The sequence below is a fragment of the Halichoerus grypus genome, chromosome 12 (assembly GCF_964656455.1).
Source record: "Halichoerus grypus chromosome 12, mHalGry1.hap1.1, whole genome shotgun sequence".
NCBI classification, from domain to species: domain Eukaryota; kingdom Metazoa; phylum Chordata; class Mammalia; order Carnivora; family Phocidae; genus Halichoerus; species Halichoerus grypus.
The window spans coordinates 64,448,301-64,471,936 of NC_135723.1; the positions used below are offsets into that span (position 1 = coordinate 64,448,301).

At 43.1% G+C, this 23,636-nt stretch overlaps 1 protein-coding gene across 3 annotated transcripts in view; it reads left to right on the forward strand.

Moving 5' to 3' along the window:
• The window catches only part of BMPER (BMP binding endothelial regulator), a 239,995-nt gene that overhangs the window by 206,786 nt on the left and 9,573 nt on the right, over window positions 1–23,636 (forward strand). For 2 of the 3 annotated variants that reach the window (XM_078059447.1, XM_078059448.1), the window contains exon 13: window positions 20,181–20,311. The exons of the other annotated variant lie outside the window; for it this stretch is intronic. In XM_078059447.1, the coding sequence (XP_077915573.1) occupies window positions 20,181–20,311 (131 nt within the window). The remainder of the gene's footprint in view (window positions 1–20,180; window positions 20,312–23,636) is intronic. 3 annotated transcript variants of the gene reach the window in all.

Genomic DNA, 23,636 nt, shown 5'->3' on the forward strand with positions numbered 1-23,636 from the left:
TCTAAAATTCTAAGGAGTGAAAACATAAGGCCCATCATCAGATGATGAGAAGTTCTCACGCTGTGGCATGGATGGTGGGTGATGGACCATTCTTTCTGAAGCTGCTATCCCTTCTCTTTCTTTTCCATTTAACTCCTACTCATTCTTTGGTCTCTATCAATTTGTAGAGAGTAAGTGCTCTGGAGGTAGGGGTGGGCAGGGCAAAAACCTGCTCAAGACAACTGCTTCTCAGACCTGGCTGTGCGCAAGAATTACCTGTAGAGATAGTTAAAATGCCAGTTCCTGGGCCCTAGGCCCCACCCCCAGAGCATCTGATTGAGTGGGTCTGGAATGGATCCCAGTAATTTGTATCTCTAACCCAACTCCAGGATGATGCTGAAGCTGCTGTTTGACTGCATTTTCCGTAGCTCTATTCTAAACTAATACTTCTCAAATTTCAATGCACGTTCAGATCCCTCGTGATCTTGTTAAAACGCAGTTTGATTTCATAGGTTTTGCTTAGGGCTGACATTCTGCATTTCTAACAGATCCCAGGTGAGGCAGGTCAAGGCTGCTGGTTTGAGTAGAAGGACCCCAGGCACTGAGTTCAACTGGACCCTCAGCCGCTTAGCGAATTTGCCTGCACACGGACACCTGAGAAATGCTTTCATTGGAGAGAAAGTCTTGCTAACAAGAAATCTCAGGCAGCCCTGTTATTTGCCCTTAACTCTTTCCTTCCTTTGAGAATTTTGGTTTTGTAGTGACTTTCAGTTGAAAGACATTGTGAGTACAGAGCTTTGAGAGAGAAGACTACAGTTCTTTTCTTTGGAGTTTCTAATAATGACCCAGAGTGTTCATTTTTTTCTGAGTTTATGATATGTACACAGGGATGATTTTCATCAAAGTTCTGAAATAACATTTGCCTCTGCAATTACCTGATTCTTGTGTAAAGGTTAATGGACAGATATAATGTTCTCAGAGTGCATGGAAACTCTTCCAATCAGTATTTATTGTGCATTCTTTAATATCATATTCTTTCTTTCTAGAATATTGCATGGAAGGATAAAATTATAAGAGCACAATGCCGACCAGTATTTCTAAAATTAAGTAAAAATTATTTTAGTGAGATTTTAGGGGGAGTAGGATTCTACTTTGACCCCCCAATTTTATTTAAACAACAGAGATGAAAGAAAATCAATAGACTATCATGTGCTTTTAGCACTTTTGAGGTTAGAAAAGCTATTTAGCTTGTAGAAGATTGTAAAACTCTGTATCTTAGTTCCCCTATTTTAAAAAAGTGAGTTTACTGACTGTGATGGAGGATTCCTATGGAGAATTAGGGTCTAATGGGATCTGTGAACCCTTAGTATAGGGCCTCCTTAGCAGTGGCTGATTGCAATACGTATCTAGACCATGTACCAAGATCTAGCTAGTGATGACAATCTGATCATCCGCGTCTCCATTAGAGCTGTACAAGGGAGTCACCCAAGGGTTTTCTGGTGCCCTGGCCACACCCAGGCCAATTAAGTCCGAATCTCTGCAGCCCGAAGCCCCTGGTATCACTGTGGCTTAATGCTCCCTGGTAATTCTAAGGTGCAATCAGGTTTGAGAACCAGCGGTCCAGAGGCCTGGATCCTCTTCTACTTCTAAATTTCACTCTGGATTATGATTCTGGCTCCTCTGAGTTTGCTCAGTCTGAGCCAAAGTTACTGATGAGTTTTGCATCTGCCATTCCCTGAAGGTCCATGTTCTTCTCCACTCATTAAACACTTTGAGAGTCTCCTCCAGCTATTCTTTCATTCGAAGGCATAATTTCTTCATAATTTCCAGCTAATAGAGTTCCAGATTGGATTTTTATTTTTGTGTGTACTTCAAGAAATATGTGTAGGCTTTTTGTGGGTTGGACTTATATCTTTTAATGCATTCGCTTTCCTAGGAGGATGCTGAATTAACGTATGTTCTCATTTAATTATCCACAGTTCCAGGTCTCTCATTTAGTGCCTGCCACATAAAAGGTACTCAGCAAATATTTGTTGAATGTACAAGTCATTGTTTCTTCTCTCTTCTTTAACTCTTATGCTCAAATAGTCAATCAGTTTCTGAATCATGCTGATGGAAGCTTTTAAGCATATCTAAAATCCATTTTCCTGGTTGCATTAGCAACCATTGTTGCCTTGGTGTAAACCGTCATTATCTCTTTGTGCTTCCAATTTCTGTCCCTCCTCCCTCAGATGCATTCCTCTCCCACAATGAACATTAACCCTTCCTCTGAGCTTCCACTGGGCAGCCAAAGAGATTTAAAACAATTTTTTTTCAAATTTAGTATTTTTATTTTTATCACAGGAATGCTTACATAAGGAGAATTTTTTAATATAAAAATAAAGTCTGCTGTATTATTGCAGGAAATGTCTTTTGTTTATACAAGTACATTTTGTTGTTTGCTTTATAGAGAGTCTGCATTTTCTAAGTCTGTTCTCTCTCACATTGACTGGTTGGTATTGTGAATTGGGTCGTTTTGTAGAGGATAGTTCCTAAGCAGTTATTGCTGGCATTTAGTAAAGCTGTTTTTAGAACTTCTCTTTTTCTGAAGTTTCTTAATTATAGACAATCATATAATTTGCAAGCCAAGTATAATTTTGCTGTTTCTAAAATCTATTATTTGTCTTCATATGTAATTTTAATTTTTAATTTTTTTAAAGATTTTTTTATTTTTAAGTAATCTCTACAACCAACGTGGGGCTCAAACTCACGACCTGGAGATCAAAAGTCACATGCTCTACCTACTGAGCCAGCCAGGTGCTCCATTCTTGTGTAATTTTAGAGGATATAACTTTATAATACTGTTACTTAATAATAGTAATTAAAGGCAGCCTTTGTTTTTGAATTTACTGACATGTCTCTAATGTTTCATCACTAAGAATAATTCTGACTTCTTACATTGAGATAGATACCATTCATTGTGTTAAAGAAACATTCTTTTGTTTCAGTTTTACCATGTTTGTAAAGTTTTAAAACCCAGAATAAATGTTTAATTTATTATATGTTGTAATGCGTCTGTCAACATGAATGTATAGTTATTTTTATTTCATCTATTAAGATGAAAAATTATATTATTAAATATCTTGATATCAAACCAACCTTGCATTTCTAAAATAAATGCTCCTGGTTTAATATGTTATTCTTTTAATGTACCATTGGATTCTGTTTAATTATACAGTATTTTTTGCCCTTATTTTTGTAAATAGCTAGTTTTTAGTTATACTGTCTATGCTCTCTTTGTTGTATTTTGATAAGGTGAAGGTCCTTCCTTGCATATATGCAACCACTCATGCCATACAAAATTAATTGTAATTCCCTAAGTAGGTAGGGTCATTTCAGGGCTTAATGGCTTTGTATCTGCTATTCTCCATGCTATCCTTCTTTCCCCTGTTTGCCTTTCAAACTCATGGAAGACTGAGCTCATTGGCCATTATTGGTCCCCCCCTTCAATGAAATTTCCTCAAACATACTGCCCACATTTTTTTTCTTACGTTTTATTTATTTATTTTAGAGAGAGAGAGAAAGAGAGCATGAGCTGGGGGGAGGGGCTGAGGGAGAGAGAGAGAGAGAGAGAGAGAGAGAAGCAGACTCCCTGCTGAGCACAGAGCCTGACTCGGGGTTCAATTCCACAACCATGAGATTGTGACCTGAGCTGAAATCAAGAGTTGGACGCTCAACTGACTGAGCCACCCAGGCGCCCTACTGCCCATATTCTTAACTCCACTGATCATTCCCTCTTCTGCTGTCTCTCTGTACTTTCTTCATCTCTCTGTTATAATACTATATATTATAATACTATATATATGTATACATACACACATATATGTACATACATATATATACTCTATATAATACTATATATAATATTATATACAAATATAATATGTTGGCATCAAAATTCCTATTATATCTCTTTCTCTCACTCTATTTTATGTCTTCGATGATGGAGATTTTGACTTCCCATCTGTATATCAGCACAATGTTCTCAGCACAATGTCTTTGTGTAGTAGATGCTCAGTAAATGCTATTTAGAGGAATGAGTGACTGAAAGGAACTCATACTTATGTTTACCTCACCTTATTGCAAGGCTTCCTGGAAAGTACTGTGGGTTGCTCTCAGTAGGTCATGGAAAAGTCAGCACGTGCAGCCTTGGTTGTGTTTTTTTAAAATGGCCAATCTGTGGTCCTATGCAAGATCCCAAGTCATGTATTTAAATTATTTAAGCTGCTGTGTTTCTTTAAGTGGCATTCATGGTGGCAGGACATTATATTTAGACATAATGGAGGATAGGATGGTGGAGACAGGACTAGTCATTCTTTTGTTTTTCTTTCATAAAAATATGTCCAGTTAATGGGAATGGGAGCATTTTTCATTCCACAAATGTTTACCGAGCACCTTCTACGTGCTAGTGACTGTGCTGGTGATTCAGCTGGAAATGAGACGGACAAGGTCCTTCAACAAAGCTGACACCCTCGCTGGGGAACGCAACCAAAACTAAAGCAATACTCAACTAAATAGATTTGAGAGAGGGTGGTGGAGTGGAGGCAGGGGATTGTTGTAGATACTTGTGGTCGGAGAAGGAATGTCTGAGGAGCTAGTAATTGCCCTGAAAGTTAAGAAGGTGCAAGCCACTGCTCTAGGAAACCAGAAGGTTGTTTCAGCCAAAGGCAGCAATGAGCTTGGCATATTTAAGGAATGGCAGGCAGTCTGGTCTGCTTGGAAGGTAGTGAGCTGAAGCTGGTAAACAGCTGAAAATGTAAAGCAGGAAGGGTTTAGATTGTCAGGGGCATGGGGACCATAATTAGGGTTTATGTAGATTATATTTTTAATGTGATGAGGCATCTTTGGAGTGACTTGATTTATTTTGTATTTTTAAAAGATCATTTGGCTGCTATGTGAGGAATGAGGAGTTTATGTTCCCCTAAGTATTATTATAAGAAGTGTTTGCACAAAAATACTTGACTCGCTGCTGTGTCCGGAAGAAAGCATATGATGGTATCTGTGCTATCGCTGGAAAGATATGGGTGGGAAATTACCATTTTTCACTGCTGAGTCATAGTAAAATCTTTTTTGACCACTCATTTTTCCTTCTTTCCTCCTGTCTTCTTCCCCGGTGTATGACTTTCAATCACTGTGCTTATATGAGCTATCCACTTTTCTCACCTTCTCATCTTCTTATTCCGATGCCTTACCAACCTCATAGCATTACTGATGGTCCCAATATTAATCAGTCATGTTGCTAGATTTTTATACAACCTGCAAAGAGATAAAGAGTAGTTTATAGGTTTTTTTTAAGCCAAATTGTATCCTCTGATTGACTGAGCAGCATTATTACGAGCCATTATAAAACAGTAGACAGCCCAGAGGTACTTGCAAAGGTGGCAATGAAACAAAGCAACCTTTAAATTGATTTAGCAAAACACTTAGTTTCTATTTCATGGTAGGCAAAACAATAATAAATCTTAAAGGAGGAATCTTCCTAGGACATTATGAAAAATAAGACTAACATAAACTCATTGGTTGCTGTCAGCACTCATTTTTATGGTGTTTACATGAACATTGGTAACAGAGAAGGAGATAATTTATTTGTGACTTTTGGCTGACGTTAGAACACATCAGTAGGGATCCTCAAGTCTGACTGTAGCCATGGTGTTAGTTAACTTTGTCTCACAAGAATGAAATTGCATTTTATTTACTGAAAAATAAGGAATCCTCTTGGCGGAATGTATGTCTCCCCTCCCCAGCGCCTGTTCCACGTTGTTAACTGGGGCCGGTGGTGTGCTGGAACTGGCTTCCAGGGGCTCTCCAGAGACGGCTGTTAGAATCTCTTCCCAACACCATGCTTCGTGATCTGGGATGTCATGTTGGTAGCCTGCAAGCAGCCACCGTGGGAGAATTTATGCCCTGGAAATTGGCACAAATCTGGGGTTCTATTCTCCCCAACTCCCCAGGAGCCGGTTGCTAAACATTTACCACCCCTTCACTGCCTGGATGTTCCAGCAGAAACTCAGGATGTTGGACTACAAGCTCTTTGTCTCTCTTTCCACTCCTCCTTGCTGTCAGCCTACTTCTGCATTCCTTATTGGTTAACAGACTTTAAACCCGGGCTCAAATCTCCAGAGGCATCTTTGACCCTTGCTTTTCCCTTTTGCCCCGACATGAGATCCTTTTCCAAATCCTACAGATTATCCCTTCTCCTATCTCATGTGCTTTGTGTCTCCTCTCTGTTTCTACTGGCAACCCCCTACCCCTCCGCCAAACTGATAAATCCCTGGTTGGGTCTTTTTTTTTTTTCCTCTTGTAACCCCTGGTTGGGTCATCCTCAATAGGTGCCTCACCCCTCACCCCCACCCCATTTAATTCTCCATCTCCACCTCCTCCAGCCTTCCTCACACACGATTATCGGCTCACTTTCCTGAGCTACGTGTTCTGTTCTATCCCTTTTCTGCTCAAATCTGTCAATGACTCCTCTGATCTCCAAATAAGGCTCATGCTTCATAGCTTAGCATACAAGGCAGTCCATTATCTGAGCACAACCTACCTTTCTAGTGATTTCCTAAGACTTTTGTTCCTCCTCTTGATGCTCAGGAATTTGCAAATGGTACACGCGGCATTTCAAACAAAAGTATTTCTAAAATATGAGTTTTCTGAAAAGCCCTTCCTTCCTCTTTGTCCAGGTAAACCCAGCTCTTTCTTTTAAGATGTAACTCAAATGAAACCTCCTCCTTGTAATCTTTTCTAACTTCTCACTCCCTCCCCTCCTTGTCAGAATACTCGCCCTCTCTCCTTGCACTCCCCTGGTAATACTGTACTGCTTTTTATAGCACTCATTGATTTCCTCCTTTTATTACAATTTATTTTAGCACATTGTGTAGTTGGAGTAGAAACCCCGTCTTTTTCATCTTTGCCCCTAACTTAGGGGTGAACGCAGTGCCCTGCTCAGCAGAGATTTGTTGAAAGAATAAATAAAAGGGAAAGAAGGTTTATACTTAACTTGAATGCCCTTTAGCTGCTAGGTGTAAAGAAAATAAAAGCACAGGAAGTACAAAATGGTATAATAGCCGTATTTCTGGAAGTTCCCCAAAAGTTAACTTTTAAGTGGAGCATTTTTTACTTTTTGTAATGTATTTGAAGAGGATATCATATGGAGGCTGGAATAGAATAGAATAATTCCACAATGGAACAGAAGATAGAATCTGAGAAAATGGGTGGAAGCTACGGAACACATTTTCTTTTAATATATAAGAAAACTTCCTGAGAGATAGAAGGCTTAATTGTTTATCACAGGAATGATATTCCTAAAAAGCTACTGAGCTGTTGTCACAGACATGATGCAGATGTATGACCATCTGCCAGGGATGTTTTATAAAAGGAATTCCTGCAGCAAGTAGATGTTCACTAAGGTCTTTTAAGACTCTTGAGTCTGTGATTTGGTGACTGTTTATGAGTCATCTAGCCTATGGGTAGGATTTTTGAGCACTCACTGTCCTAAACCAAGATGGATTGCCACAGTGGTTGCTGTTAAGATTTTTACGATTCAGATGGGAGCCTTAAAATATTTAGGAAGAAAGCATCTAGAAAATCTCCCCACCCCCCCCAAAAAAAGTGGTTTCTAAATTTTGAGTCCTCTGATGGGGAAAATTGTTCCACCATTAATTTTAGATCATAAAATTAAGGTTTAAGAAACCTGCCATATTGTTTTTTTCTCCATAGGAGCTAAGGACCAATTAATTTCTCCAGCACTAAATTTCTGCCCGATTAAAACTTTGGCTTAGTCTTATTTTAGTTCATTTGCTGTGGGTCTCCAAGGTCATGGACTGAGAGAGTGGAACTCTTATTCTCCAAAGGTGGGAATCTTGTCTCTCATGTAGTGCTTCCTCACCTGGAAACACCATATGCAAATTTCATTTAATTCTACCCCCTTCTTTGCTAGGTATTTGCGTTGGGTCATTGATCCTCATCCAACTGCTGATTTAGAATGTAGCCTTGATTTTTTTACCCCTTGCCCCACTCTGCTGTGTATAAACAAAAGGACGTGTCTGTGTTTTCTTCCAGGAATTTTTTTCAGGGATTTACTAGCAACTGTAAGTGAAGAGAAGGACAATCTTTCTCCTACATTTGTGACTCCATGTTTACCTATTTTTCTTCATGACATTGGTCTCCCAGTTACCTAACCCCTTCATCTCTTTAATTTCAACATCTTCTCTTGGACTTCTTTTTGCTTGGTGCCAAACATGTCCAAGTCTCTTTGATCCTAACACACCTGTGTGCACACACACACACGTACATACATGTGTACACACACACACAAGTGCTCCACCTGGCTTCCCTGCATTCTGTCATTCCATTTCTCTCCTCGTCACTGCCAACCTACTGAAAGAATGGCCTTCACTCAATGTCTCACATATTTCTCACCTTCCATACTTTTGTCCCCACCCCATGAAACTATTCCTACCAGGGCCATCACTGACTCCTGGTTGCCTAACCCAGTGGCCTGTTTCCAGATCTTACTCCTCTTGGCCATTGGTTGTACTTAAATCCATGGGATGCTCACTCCTCCTTGAAACTTTTTCAGGTCATTGAACCATCTGATTCTCATTGTCATCTTAGAATTCACTTTCTCTGGACTTCACTTTTATAACCATCTATAAATGATTCATTCAGATAAATAGGTTTTGAGCATCTCCTCTTGAGCAGAGCTGGCAAAAGATGGTGAACAAAACCTGCCCTCTCTGGAGCGTAGAGAGGTGGATGGAGTGAGGGATCAGTCAGATAAGAACAGAGTTACAGGCTGTGACAAGGGCCACTCAGGAACACCGTGAGAATGTCAAGTAGCAACCTCGTCTAGCTTGGGGATCTCAGAAGCTCCCCTGAGAAAGCTGTTGGCCTGCATATTGAAGGAGGGGTAGGTTCTAACCAGGAGAAGGGGGTGGAAGAAACAGCACGTGTCGTATTAGGCACTGTGTTGTAGGGCGGAGAACATGGACCTAGCTTTGTCACTTATTACCTGTGTGATATTAAAAAAAAAACAAAAAACACAAAATCTGCTTGACCTCCTGGGGTCTTAGTTCTTTCTCCTGTTATCAATTTTTTTTAAATTTTTTTATTGTTATGTTAATCCCCATACATTACATTCTCCTGTTATAAATTTTGCTTATATATGCAACACACCTGGTGTGCAGCAGGTACGGAGGGAATGTGGCCCAACCCCACTTCTTCCACTTTTGCGGCTCTGAGTGTTCTGGGGCCTTCAAAGCAAAATTCTCAGTTGCTTCTAGAAACAGGCCTCACATTCCATCTCTCTGGGGCTTTTATGAGGATGCTATCATTTGAACAGAGGGTGGGAAGCTACAGGAAGGTGGTTGGCCCGTGGTGTTTATGGTTCGGGTTTGGGGAATGTCTGGTCCCTGCACCTCTCTTCCGTAATTTGAGAATGGCCACGTGCATCGCCCACTGACGGGAGTGGGGTGGGCCCCTCGGGAAGGATGCTTCTCTTAGGTCTAGTGACTGAGTTTTCCCTGGACAGTCAAGCTGTACAAAGTGCAAAAACCCCATCCTAGTGCAGCGATTGGATGTGAATACTGGTTTATTGTGGAGCCAAAGGGACGGCGGATGCTTGATGAAAGGCACCCAGCATCTGAAAAAGTTCACCACAGCACTGCGTCCTCTGGGGGCGGGGCCACCACTGCCGCCCTTTTATTAACACACGTAGTGGAGGATTTGTGGACTTGGCAGCCCTCCACGGCCTAATGTGAAAAAGGCCTCTGGAAGGATCGGCCCCTTTGAAGCAGCTGGGCTGGTGGTGGCTGCCGCGTATGGCCGGGGTGTGGCCTCCAGATGCTGATGCCTTCGCTGTCACGGATTTTCCTCACTGCCCCTCGTGACCATGCACTCCCAGTGCCTGCCTCTCAGCCAGCAGCCGTGGTCTAGACACGCACGCCTGTCCTGGCACGCTGGGCCACGAATGGCAAGATTTCACAGGGGACTGCTGGGGCTGGGAGGCCCCGGGGGTGCCACCCTCAAATGAGAGAAAGAACAAAGCGCCACTTATGTACGCTTCTCACGTTGAGCTTCGGCTGGGCAAAGAGAGGAGACCCTGCTCTCTGCCTGGCTTCCACCTCTTAGCCTTCATGGCCCTGTATGGATGAATTTCTCTCTCCTCCTTAACAACTGGGCAGTCTGTTTTCTCACTTACTTTTCCTGAGGACCCCATGAGAGATGACACAAGGAAGGAGCCTCCTTAGTTGTGCCACCTGTGCCCTGCTGCCCTCCCCAGTCTCACCCTGCCCTCCCCACGACACTGTGCAAGTCCGAAGCTGAGGGCAGGCTCTTCTTTCCTTCTGGATTCCCCACTGAGCCCAACCTGTTGTTTTGCACACAGCAGACACTCAGTGCATATTTGTCGTGTTGAATGGAACAGTTGCAAAGGTGATGTGTATCTATGTTGGGGGTAGAAATATAATGAGGTGGGCTTGCCACAAAGAAGAGATATTGAAGATTTTCTCAGTAAAGATCCCCCTCTCATTTCTGGAAGGTCTTTCCAAGCGTGAATATCACCTAGTTTTTAGAGCTCGTTGAGCACTGGACAAGTCCATATTTAGACATAGAGTCCTAGATTGCTAGTACAGTAATGATTCTGCCATTTTACTAATTAGGAAGCAGGAACATGACTGGCACCTTTGGCCTCTCATTATGTTACCACCTCAGATATGGTACCTCCTGCTTAGGTGAAGGGTCTGGTAATCTTTTGTACTTCAGATTCTTTGCAAAAACAAAGTAGGTCAAGCTAGATATAGTGCACAGGTAAAATGAGATTTTTCGAAAACCAAAAAAGCATAGGCTTTTTCCCACTGATGCCCCACCTCGCCTGCCCTCTTGCAGGGGGTGCCTCAGATCACCTACCCTCTGTGGCAGGTGCCCAGCAGGCTTTTAGATTATGCGGGGATATAGTCCACCAACCAGTCTCACCGTTGTTTTACAGTGAACGTGACGGTGAAGAATTGAACATGTTTAAGAGAAAAGTGATTGATTTTCTGACAAGCAGCCGTTTTCATGTTCTGCTTTATCAGCCAGCCTCCCCCCCGACCCCCAAAAGTGGAGTAAGGAGCAAATGCTGGATTAAGAATTGAGGTTACTTGGCACTCTAACTCGCGGCCACTAGAGGGGGGTAGTGACCAGGCTTCCCCTTCCCCTGGCTGGCTTGTGAGACATCTTTGCCCAAACTGAAACAATGAGTTCTCCCTAGGAGAGAGACAACCCAGCAAATGTTTGCTAATCATGGTCAGCTTTTCCCCTCCATGGAGCCAGTGTTTCATACTCAAGCGAAGATATCTCATTTTCCCCAAGAGGAGTATTTTCTAACCATGTTAGGGGTTGCGGAGTCTCTGGATTTGGCCTCCTTGAAGTTGTAGCCCCTGCGCCTGGGACAAATAGCAGGATGGTGCACACACCTTCCCCCACCCTAAGGCACAAGAAAACTTAACTATGAGCCTGGGGATTATAGTCTCCACATATGCTCTTATAGATGACTTTATCAAGGGAGAAAATATTTTAGGTTCCAGAACATGCATGATGGTTGTTTGGTCTCTACTCAGAGCAAGTGCTAAGGACGCCTGTTAAAATTAGCGTCTATGGAAAATCATAAGCATTTCTATCTTTAGAGGAGGTCTCTGTGCCTCCTATGTTATTCCACAAAACAATCTCTAGCTTTAGAAGGGTGTCCAAGGCTGAGGACCATTTCTGGAACTCCTGTGCCCCGCTAGCTCCTGCCATGCAGGTAATGCCATTTGCCTCCTGGGGAATTTAACCCTGGAGGGTTAAAGCAATCAGTATTGTTCAGTATCTGGAGAAGGTATGTTAGGTAAAAGTGTAGAGTCCCTAGGTTTTAAGTTGGAACTACATACATACAAGTAGGCAAACGTATACATGACAGGAACAGAGTGCAGGCAATAAGAAAAGAGGTTCATTGTGAATAATTCTCAAAATGGTTTGGTAGGCCGTTCCCTGTTACTTTGGTAGTTGGATTTTTATTCCTGTCGGGGCAGAAAGAGAGCAGTTACAGGGGGAAGGACACCGGATGTTAGAAGCTGAAGAACACACGAGGCTGATGGTGGAGCTGGGGAATATCACTGAAGTGTCATCAAGGGCCCGGGCTCGCCGACTGATTCCGTGTCATCCCTGTGAGTTCAGGTTGGAGATGATGAGGATTTGGTTCCCTAGAAGAAAGAAATGTCTTCACAATAGGACCTGCCAGGCTGCTGTGTGAGGAAACAAAGTCTTCGGCAACAGGTTGTGTGACCGTTTGTCAGGGACTCCTTGTTTTGGCCCCCTTTTTTAATATTGGTGGTTGGACCACATGACCATCAAATCTGAGATCTGGTGATTTGGAGACTCAGCACTTCTCCTTTTGCCTGAAATTTCCTTTTCCTCATTATGGAATGAAACAAAATTCTGCACATCCTTCAAGACCCAGCTCTCGTGTCTTTCCCACTGTGTGAAGCCTTCTGGACTTAGTCCTCCGTATCCCACTGGCACTAACTTCCTGCCCATAACAGCCTTTGCTATGTCATTTGGAGTTTGGAGATGTGTCCATCTCTGTTCATGTCTGTGCCTTCCTCTGTGCCACAAACAAAAGGGCTCAATGAACTCATTCTTCGCATGTAGGAGTGGGCTAAAGGTCTAATGTCTATGTGTCTGTGGGGGTGGGGATCAGATGAGGCTGGGTTGCAAGTGAGTACAGTATCCACAACCAGAGAAACAGCTAGACTCCCAGATTGTCCTGCCCCATTTCCTTAGATCAAGTTTGTGAAATAAACAAGCTCATCCAGAAATACCTGGCCTTGCAGTGCTATCCTGGGAACCTATGCAACCACAGGGCCAACATTTAAGCCAATATTTGATATCAAATATCCTCACCAATATTTAAGCCACTGTGGTGCCAAACTGTGGCTGGCTCAGGAAGGATCTGGAGGGAGCAGCCTGGACTCCCTACGGGCTGGCTCTGCAGGTTTTCACCCCCCCCCCCCATTAACAACTCAATAAAGCAACCTCATGTTTCCCATTATTGAATCTTTTGGCCCTGTTTTTTATGCCAATATGCTGGGCTTTTTTGTGAATTGGTGAGGGTGCCCACGTAGTATTGAGAAGAGCAGAGGTAGCCACTACTGAGTTAGGCATGAAGCTATTTTCTTAGGTATGATGTGACAGGGCTGTGCCTTCTTCTGGCTACTACCTGTAGTTACTTCTGTGCAATTCGGATTAGGGACGTCAGGGCAGAATTTCAAGGATTAAAGTGTAAGCGAATTTCTTAATAATCTCTTAGTAGTTAAACACACTTCTGCCCACCCAGCCAGGACTGTCTCCCGAATCCTCTCCCTTCCCCCTTCCGCACGGGCGCCCAGACACTGACAAGCCTGAGATGCTTTCACTTGCTTCTGTGAACTTCTAGATACACGGGGCAAGGAAAGCCACCTGAACCCAACGTGGTTTTCTAGTCCTCTTCTGGATTAGCAACATGTTCCTGTTGCTCTCAGGAAAGCTGGCTTCCAAACAGAACAACACAGTCGAGCCAAAGACCCTTCCTGGTGGCGGAGGGGAAAAGCCAAGCTCTGGCTCTGGCCCCCGGATGGGGCAGGCTGCTGTCAGTCCTGGCCTGCCCTTCTTTTCTCCCAGAAGCAGTGTGGAGAGCTCCCGATGGTTAGCATATCTGTCTTTCAAAACTCCGTTTGGGTGGCAAACACATGAACACTTACCTCTCTCACAAGGGTGGCCTGCATGCCAGAAAAAGCAGAGCAAAAACCACTTGGTATGCTGTTGCTAGGAAGCAGAGAGATGTTTGATGTTTTGATTTTAGCAGCCTTTGGAGGCTTGCCTTTTTAATAACGTGAAGAGCTATAGGTTGCTCTTACAATATTGAATATGTGCTTTTCTGAAAAATGTGTTATTAAAGCAGAGTACTCCGATCAGATCCTTTGTTCTGCCATTCATTAAATTAAAAAGAAAATCCCCTAGGATACAGGAGAGGGGTGCAAGAAGTTCAAAATGAAGATGAAAGGTTCCTATGGAAGCAGCATAGTTCAGAGGTTGCTGTGGTGAGCCACCCTGAGGCGGAGGGTGGGGGGCAGGCCGTGGTAGCCACTGGCCGGGGAGGAGGGGCAAGGACAGAATTCACGCTCTTCAGATATCGGGGTCGAACCGTGACTCCATGGAAGCTGGGCAAAAGTCATCAGGTCATTCTCATTCACTCTTTTGATGATTCACCGTATTTACTGAGCTGTGTATTCAAGGCACTGTGCTTGGCTGGATGAACAAGTTCCCCCCTCTCAAAGCGACAAAGAGGTAATTAGGATTCAGAGGGCCTGTGCCAGGATAACGATGTAGAAGGGTTAGGACCCAGTAGGAAGGGGCTGACTTTTCCTGGGCCAGTCAGGTAGCGTTGTGGAGGAGTTTGAACGGAGTCTTTATTAAAGGATAGACATCAGATTCTTCCAGCAGGAAAAGACGAGGAAACACAGTCAAAGCAGGAATGGCAAGGTGGAAGGAAGCCTGGGGTAATGAGCCATTCCCTATGACTGGGTAAGAGAATGTGAGTGGGGAAGAAAAAGGGATGATTTAGACTGCTAGCGACTATGAATTTGAACTTTCTCTGTAAGTGCCCAGTATGAGCCAGAGTGAGCCTGATCTTGATCTCACAACATCTGTAAATCTCTCTGGGGAGAAGAGGAATGGTTTCCTAACACAGATGGAGCCGCACTCTTGGTACCACCATCCAGTAGAAACTTTCTGCAGGGATGGAACTTGTGTAAATCAGCACTGTCCAGTATGGTGGCCCTTAGCCACGGTGGCCATGGAACCCCTGAAATGTGGCTAGTGTGACAAAGGAACCGAATTTAAAATTGTATTTAACTGTAATGAATTTAAATTTCCATTTAAACAGTTCCATGTAGCTAGTGGCTTCTTTCTAGAGCCTTTGCAGGAGGCAGTGGTTGTAACCTAATGGAGGGGAGAAGCTGATGGGGGCTTCCCTGCGGATAAATCGTGATAAGTTGGGTTTCAGAGAGGGAGCTGACCCCAAGTGGGTTCCCATACCAGTACAGTGCTGCATGCAGTTTGGAGAGGCCTTCGAACAGTCTTACTGAGACATGACACCCATACCAGAAATGATTAGAGAAGGGGGCAGCTGGTGTGTGACAAAGGGCTGCCTAGCAGGGCACCAGCCTGGGGGGAGCCTGCGGGAGCTCTTGGCATCCTCTCTCTACATCACTGCGGTGCACGGCTGTGTGAGCCCCAAGGAGCAGGAATCCTGCCTGCACCTCTCTGCTGTCAGGCAAGTTGCCAGGAGCAGGGCGGAGAAATCAGAACATCATTTCTCTGTACATTCGTCAGCTCCTGTGACAGAAGGCATGCTTCAAAGGGCTCCATAGGCAGGCGATGATTCTGCTTTACCTGTTGAGCTTTCCTGGGAAAGCTCCATTGTAATGCAGCCTGTGTTTTCCCACTGGAGCAATGGGTGCCTATGTTTCTTGAGCAGGAACTCAACATCGAACAGAACATGACTGTGACAGAATCATGCCATGAAAACAGAGAAACCAAAGCCATAAATCTTACTAACTACTAAAAGTGATTAACATTCTCCTACATATTCTATAAAACGAATATAAATGTGCAGTATCAGTGCATACTGACTAAGGAAAGAACAACACTCTTCCATTACCACATAAAAATTCAACTCTGCTGTCATAAATTAGACTTTTCTCATACTGAACTATTAAGTGTGATAAACACAAATTGAACACTTGAATCACAATAGCTTCACCTCTCCCTGAAATTTGAAGTGCATTTGAGGATGCTTTTACTCTTCTCTTAATAAGTTCCTTTTTCTCAATAAATTCCTTCTAGCAGACTCATGCCCAATTATCCCATTATCCATTCCAACCATTTGGATGTCAAATCCATAGCATCAGTTGACCAATGAGGTGGGAGTCTGAGGATAACACCCAGTGAATAGAATCAAAGCCTGTGTCAGGAGGCCTCTGATACACAGATTGGAAATCTTTAGCTGGAGAAATATTTAATAACTAAGACCTATGAATGGATGTTTTAATTTCCTCTCATTCTTTATGCTTTATTTTTCTCACTCTAGTCCCTACATTCTGACTGAAATACTAATATGTCTCATGTTACTCTTTTCGTCAATTTAAAAATACACCGATTTTATCTTTTTAGAAAAGTGGTATGTGTTTATTGTAGAAAATACAGATATGGAGAAAATAAGAGCCACAATTCTACCACCTCGCATTGACTGCTGTGAACATTTGGGCCTATCTGTTTTCAGTTATTTTTGTCTTCTTATGTGCGACCACACAGTACTGAAACAGCTTTGCTCTTTTTCAATCAGTCCTGCTGGAATGTTTCCTCATATTTTAAAAAACATGTCTGCAGGATATAAAGGTCACCTAGATGTATTTAACTAGCTCCTGTTACAGGCAATTCAGGTTATCCCCCTGCTCTCTTTTTCATTTTAAATAGCATTATGATGAAAACCCCTATATACAGAGTCTTTGTCCACATGCATTACTATTTTCTTGGGTGTGAAATTTCCCTGCCAAAGGAAGGAGCTTCCTTAGGGCCATTAATTAGTATTGCCAAATTGCTCCCTAAAAAGATCTTCTAATGCAGTTGTTATTAATATGGGGGTTGAGATGAGAAAGACCTGAATCACAGTCCTGGTTTTGCAGTTCCAGATCTGAAGTCAGCCATGGGGCCTTTAGCAAGCTAACACCTCCAAGCTCCGGTTTCCCCAAAAGTGGGCCAGTAATAAGACGTGCCTCAGCCCCCGTCGCTGTGTGGGCTAAATGAGCTAGTCCACATACAAGCCGACGGTAGCAAAATGCCCGACGTAAGAGCTAAGAGTTGTTCGCTCTGCCAGCTGAGTAGGGACCCTCTCTTTCTCCATTCTCTCACAAACCCTGGGTATGATCTGGTGTAAAAAAGCATCAGCTTGACAAGTGGAAAAAAAGGACATCTTGTAGTTTTAACTTCTGTGACAAAACACATCTCCCAAGCCTTTAAATATATGTGAAATATTTCAAGCCAAGGGTGGCTTTGACAAATGTTTTTTCTTCCGGTGTTGTTGTTCCTCATGAGTGCTAAGAAATAGAATTAGCTCAAATCTTCCTTTGTTTTAAAGGGCAGATCCATTGCGGACTGTGTGTGTGCCCTGCGTGGCCTGTTGTGGAGATGGAGGGCGGCTATGCAGTGGTTATTAAATGTGGGCTTCCACATTAAATGTGGGCTTCCACGTTTTCGCTCGACGGTCTCGGTGAATTGGATTTAGCTGTCCCTAGTTTATTTTAAATCGTATAAATAGCTTCCTAAGACAACCAGTAGAAGGAAAGAGAAAAGAAGGAAAACGTTCACTAACAATTCTTTTACCCAAACCAATTAAATTCTGTTCACTGTCTACACAGTTTTACGGAGTCGATGTAGTTGTTCTTTCAGATCAGAGGATGTGTTTCCTCATGCGGAGACCACCTTGTTCCCACACGAGGACCATCATTTCATCGGGCCCACTCCGTCCCACTGCATCCCCGTCGCGTCGGTGGGACCCGTGCCCAAGAGACCAGCACCGCACAGGCCAGGGAAGTCCCCAGGGAGTGAAGCTGGGGGCAGGGATGAGAGGTTAGCACTAGCAGCCGAAGCCTCTCTGTGAAGTCTAAGCTGAGCGGGAGTGTGATGGGTGTGGGTTGGTCTGAAACGAAAATGAAAACAGCAAAGGCAGTGGTGTTGAGGAGTGTTGGTCCTCAGATGTTTAGAGGCTGTTTTAAGAACAGGCTTTAGTTGGCTTTTCTCGGAAGCCTGGAGGCTCTGCAAGAATTTAAAGACACAGCACTGTGTCTGGTATGGGAAAGGGTTTGCGAGTGAGCATGATTTCACAGGGTTTCTGTAATGCAAGTGGGAAGAGGTATTAAAAAATACAGTCTTGGGGCACCTGGGTGGCTTAGTCAATTAAGTCAGTTAGACCTTAGTCTTGACTTCGGCTCAGGTCATGATCTCAGGGTCCTGGGATCGAGCCCCACATTGGGCTCCGCATGGAGTCTGCTTGTCCCTCTCCCTCTGTTCCTCCCCATCCCGCTCTCCCTCACTCTCTCCCTCTAGCTCTAAAATAAATAAAATCTTAAAAAAAAGGAAATATAGTCTTTATTATTTCAGAGAGGAGAGAGATCTGTTTTTCTGTCCTATATCAGTCATCAAATAATTTTCTGTCTTAAGTATCAGTCATCAGATAATTTCTCACTTGATGACACGGAAGAGGCTCGTCAAGTTTCAGTACAGTTGCTCTTTTGTCCCTGTTAGTTCATATTTCCAAGGCTGTGTTCTTGAGGGTTGGGCTGTTATAACTTTGCGGGTACACAGTGAGTCTACTGATTCTTTAATATGGTTTCTGCACCTAATTCTTGTTCCAAGTAGGCAGTGCACCAGCCTTTACACAGAGCTAGCGGGCCACTCTCTGTAATCTGATGTGTACACACGTCCCACACCAAGAGAAAATGCTGGTGTATTCACATTGGATTATCACTTCCTGGTCACTTTTCAAGATCATCTGTGCTGTTTGTAATCTTGAATATTATTATTATTATTTGTTTTTGCTTTCAGCCTGGAATTAGATTCTATAAGGAAGAGTTTTCGCTGAACAAGAGTATGAAAAAAAAAAATAAGGGTAGTTTAATGTTCTTAATCTTGAGGGCCTCATGCATAAATGTCAAGTCCAAACTGGAAGGGAACGAACTTACTGGAAGGTGAAGATGAAGATGGTTCTATGGCATAAAAGGAAGAGCCTGAGTGTGGGAGGATGTAATTTAATTCAGTCTTTTGCCACTTTTTAATGGGACTTTGGGCCTATCTATTCATTTGTAAAATGGCCTCTTTATTTATAAAATAGGGACTCTGTTTTGTCCTGTGTAGCACTCATTGACAAACACAAGCACTTTGTAAATGGTAATAGGACATACTAATGTAAGTTCATTACTGTGTCCTGGAGGTTAATGTGCTTGAAAATTTGTTAGTTTACATTTGAGTCCGTTTCAGTTCTCCTGATGTCCTGGCCCATCATTTCCATATTTAAACTTAAGCTATGAAGACCTTGGCTCAATCTTCTTTATCTTTCAGTCTAATGAGGAGTTTGAAAGTTTTGCTTTATTTGGAATTTATCACCCCACATTCTAAAGAATGAGGTTCAGTGTTTCTCAGAAAACTTAAGATTCCAAGTGACTGCAAAAGTGAATCTTAATTGTATGTCTTCAGAAAGCCCTGGGATTTTCTTTTATTTATTTATTTATTTATTTATTTATTTATTTATTTATTTATGTTATGTTAGTCACCATACAGTACATCATTAGTTTTTTTTTTTATTTTTTTATTGTTATGTTAATCCCCATACATTACATCATTAGTTTTAGATATAGTGTTCCATGATTTCATTGTTTGTGCATAACACCCAGTGCTCCACGCATTACATGACCTCCTTAATACCCATCACCGGGCTAACCCATCCCCCCACCCCACTCCCCTCTAAAACCCCCAGATTGTTTCCCAGAGTCCATAGCCTCTCATGGTTCGTCCTGGGATTTTCTACTTTCATCAAGTTGGTCACTATTTTGGTTATATTGAAGTAGAAACTATGATTCTTAGAGCTATTCACAAAATGACAGCACTTGGATGGTGACTGTAGCCTAGGAGCTGCCTTTCCAACATGGTAACCTCTAGGCATATTGATTATTTGCATCTAAGTTAATTAAAATTAAATCAAATAAAAAATTTGGTTCCTCACACCCACTAGGTGCATTCTAAGTGTTCAATAGCCAGATATGGGTGGTAGAACTGCTTTGGACAGTGGAGATTGTAGAACATTTCCATCATTGCAGAAAGTTCTCTTGGACAGTCCTGCTCTAGAAGAAAAGAAACCTAATATCATGTTGTTCAGAGATACCCAGTAAGGCTTCATGCAGAACTTTTATGCCATTTTTAGATTTCTGACCTAAAATAGCAATCTTTAATGGCCAATCAAGGTTTGACATCCACCCACCCCTTTCTGCAAGTCATATTTAGGGTGTGTGATAATTTGATATTTTTACATGTTCATTTCTTTCTGTTGGGTTCCTTAGGTCCTGCGTGACAGACATGTGTGAATGTCCAGTCCATAAAAACTGTTACTGTGAGTCATTCCTGGCGTATACCCGGGCCTGCCAGAGAGAGGGCATCAGTGTCCACTGGGAGCCTCAGCAGAACTGTGCAGGTGAGAAATTCCTGGTGTATCCATCCATCAGAAGTTCCCTACAGCTCCCAAAATAGCAATGGAAGAGACTTGCTGATGTGGGCCACATCCCCTCTTGGCCAAAGGGAAATTCCATCAGTAGTCCAACTGGACTGCAACTTGATAAAATACAAGGGCTTCCCACTAGGCAGGATAGAAAGCACTTAAGAGAAATGCTTTGTGACAAGCACATTTGAACAATTTAAGGATTTCCACTGTTGCAAAATCCTCCCAACCTCAAGCTACCAGCTGGACGTACTTAGCACGTGGACAATCACAGCTGGGGCTTAGGTTATGTGTGGAGCAAAGAAGATTCATGATGATTACAGTCATTTAAGGTCTTCAGGATAAGTGTGATTTTTTTGAAAGGGAAATATTGTTAAGCCCTAGCAGAATGTTCTTTTGCCTCTGAGAGATAGATTTCTATATTCCTTGTTAGAGCTCTTTGATCTCCGGCAAGTTAATTGGCTTATTTGAGATCTGGAAAATGGACTTCTTTGTTCATTCAAGAACTATTTCTTACCCAGTGGCTAAGTGCTGGGCATTGTGTTGAGCACAGCGGGTACTCTGGTGACTCTAAGAGTAGAAGCCCTTGTCATTGAGGTGCCCGCAGTCCAAAAGGAGAACGAGACAAAAATCGTAACTCTACAACAAATAATTGCTAAGTATGTTAAGTGGGATGAAGGAAGCAAATAAGGCAGAGCAATAGAAAGCAAATGGAGAGGGAGTAGGTGGCTCCTTAGGTGGTGACAAGGGAAAGCTTCTCTGAGGCTGTGACATTTCAGCTGAGTCTTGAAGGATCGAAGGGAGTCAGGGCAAGCATTCTACGCAGAAGAAATGTATTTGATGGCCACAAAGTAGGAATAAGATAGCATGCTCTCAAACTGGAAGGGAGCCAGTGTGGCTCAAGCACGGTGGGCAAGGGCATAAAATGAGGGTGGAGGAGAAGCAGGAGCTGGATCATGCAGGGCTTTTCAGGTCTTGGGAAGGTGGGTAGTCTTTATTCTAAGAGGAGTGGGAGCCACTGGGGGGCTTTAAGCAAGCCCTTTCTGCTTTCCAAAGATCACCCTGTGTCCAGGCTACTGTGGGGGGGAATAGATGGGCTGGGGCAAGATTGAAAGCAGGTGACCAGGCAGGAGGCTGCTACAGTAGTGGTGGTGAGCCATGGTGGCTTGGGTTAAGATGAAGGCAGTGTACGGGGAGAGAAGAAGAGAGATTCCCGCTCTGGTTTGGAATTTTACAATAATATCTATTAAACAGAGTGATAAGCATCCGTGATATATAGATACAGATATATATTCATATATATATTCATTTATATTTATATATATATGAAACATCTGGAAGAATGTCCAACTCATAGAAGCAGCTGATGCTATTTAGATTTGAAGATGAGATGACTGAATATTTATCACTTACTTCAAGTGTTGGCCGACATTTTTCTGAAAAGGGCCAGATTTGCCTGGAATGAAGAGACTGGAGTTGTTACTAATTCTACACCAATCCTAATAACCTTAGCTCTCATATTAGAAAAGAAGGCAATTCGTGGCACTATTAACTCTAGAATGCCTATATTGGTGGAGGACACGAATGGTCATCTGGTTGGAAGGAGGGTCAAGAAGAATCGCATTGAAGCTGTGTTTTCAGTGCAAGGCCATCTTGTTTTTTTGTTTTTGTGTGTGTGTGTGTGTTTTAAGATTTTATTCATTTATTTGACAGAGAGAGAGACACAAGGGAGAGAGGGAACACAGCAGGAGGAGTGGGAGAGGGAAAGCAGGCTCCCCACCGAGCCCGGAGCCTGTTGCGGGGCTCCATCCCAGGACCCTGGGATCATGACCTGAGCCAAAGGCAGACTCTTAACGACTGAGCCACCCAGGCGCCCCCAATCTTGTTTGAGCAGTGGGTCTCAATCTGGCTGGACACTGGAGTCACTAGGGAGTTTAAAAAATAAACCAGAAACCTGTGCCTGGGCCCCATGCCCAAATAGCCTGCTTTAACTGGCCTTCTGTAGCTTCTAAAACTTCTCAGGTGAGGGGCACCTGGGTGGGGCAGTCGGTTAAGTGTCTGACTCTTGGTTTTGGCTCAGGTGGTGATCTCAATGTCCTGGGATTGAGCCCCACATCAGGCTCCATGCTCAGCGTGGAGTCTGCTTGAGATTCTCTTCTCCTTCTACCCCACCCCCCCATATGCTCTTTCTCTCAAATAAATAAAATCTTAAAACAACATAAATCAAGACAAAACCAAACCAAACCTTCTCAGGTGATTCTGACCTGCAGCCAGAGTTGAAACCACTGAGTTAAATGATGTACTGTAAGGTGGCTAACGTGACAAAATAATAATTAAAAAAAAAAAAAAAGAAACCACTGAGTTAATTTTTATGCCTATTTGGGTGGCTTTGAGGGGGTAGGATGCCAGGTATTTTGGGGTTACTAAAACTTCTCCAAGCTGCCCCTTGACAAAATCACTAGTCTGTGTTCTTGAAAAGCACCAAGCCCTTTTACGTTCTTCTGACTTTTCTTTTGGAATTTGCTCTCTCCTCCACAAACCCAAGTCCGATCTTTGTATCTGAGTTCACTTTCCACAGCAAGAGTGCCTCTCTGTCAAAGGAGTATTGATTGATAAAAATAACTCATAGTAATGCCGGCAGGCTGGACCAGAGGACCCAGAGGGGATCCTGCAGGACCAACCAAGAAGGTCCTTGGCTTCACACAGGATGGAAAGCAAACATGAGCCAGGAGGAAGTGAGAGCAGAGTTTATTGAAGGTATATATAGAGAAGAGACAGACAGAGCATCTGGGAGACTCAGAAAGGGAATGGAGGATGAGTCTCATCTTTGGGTGGGGTCTGGAGTCTTTACTGACAATTGTGGTCTGGTGCACATGTCTTCTCAGGCATATAGGAACTGGTCAGAACAAGGACAGGGTCCAGGTGTCCATCATGAGTCACTTATTCCCTGGAACCAGGGTGTCTTGGCATCCTTGAGATGTCTAGCGCTAGTGGTCTGGAATATGCACATGATGACTTTGCCCCATAATTCCTTAGACATTACCTATTGTGCTGGAAGACTCCAAAGAAATAGTGAACTCCTCGTCCCTTACAAGGAGGACTTACATTAAGACGTGTGTAGCGTGGGAGGTGCAGGTCCTAGCAAGAATAGAAGCAGGAAAGGGAGCAAAAAGTAGATTTTTATGAAATCCTTCAGTTTCCCTATTGCAATAGTAAGGTGTGGCTGAGGCTTCTAAAAAGTAAGAGGAAATGGCTTACCTCTCACCTAATGCATCAGTGTGGGGTGGGTAGGGTAATCAAG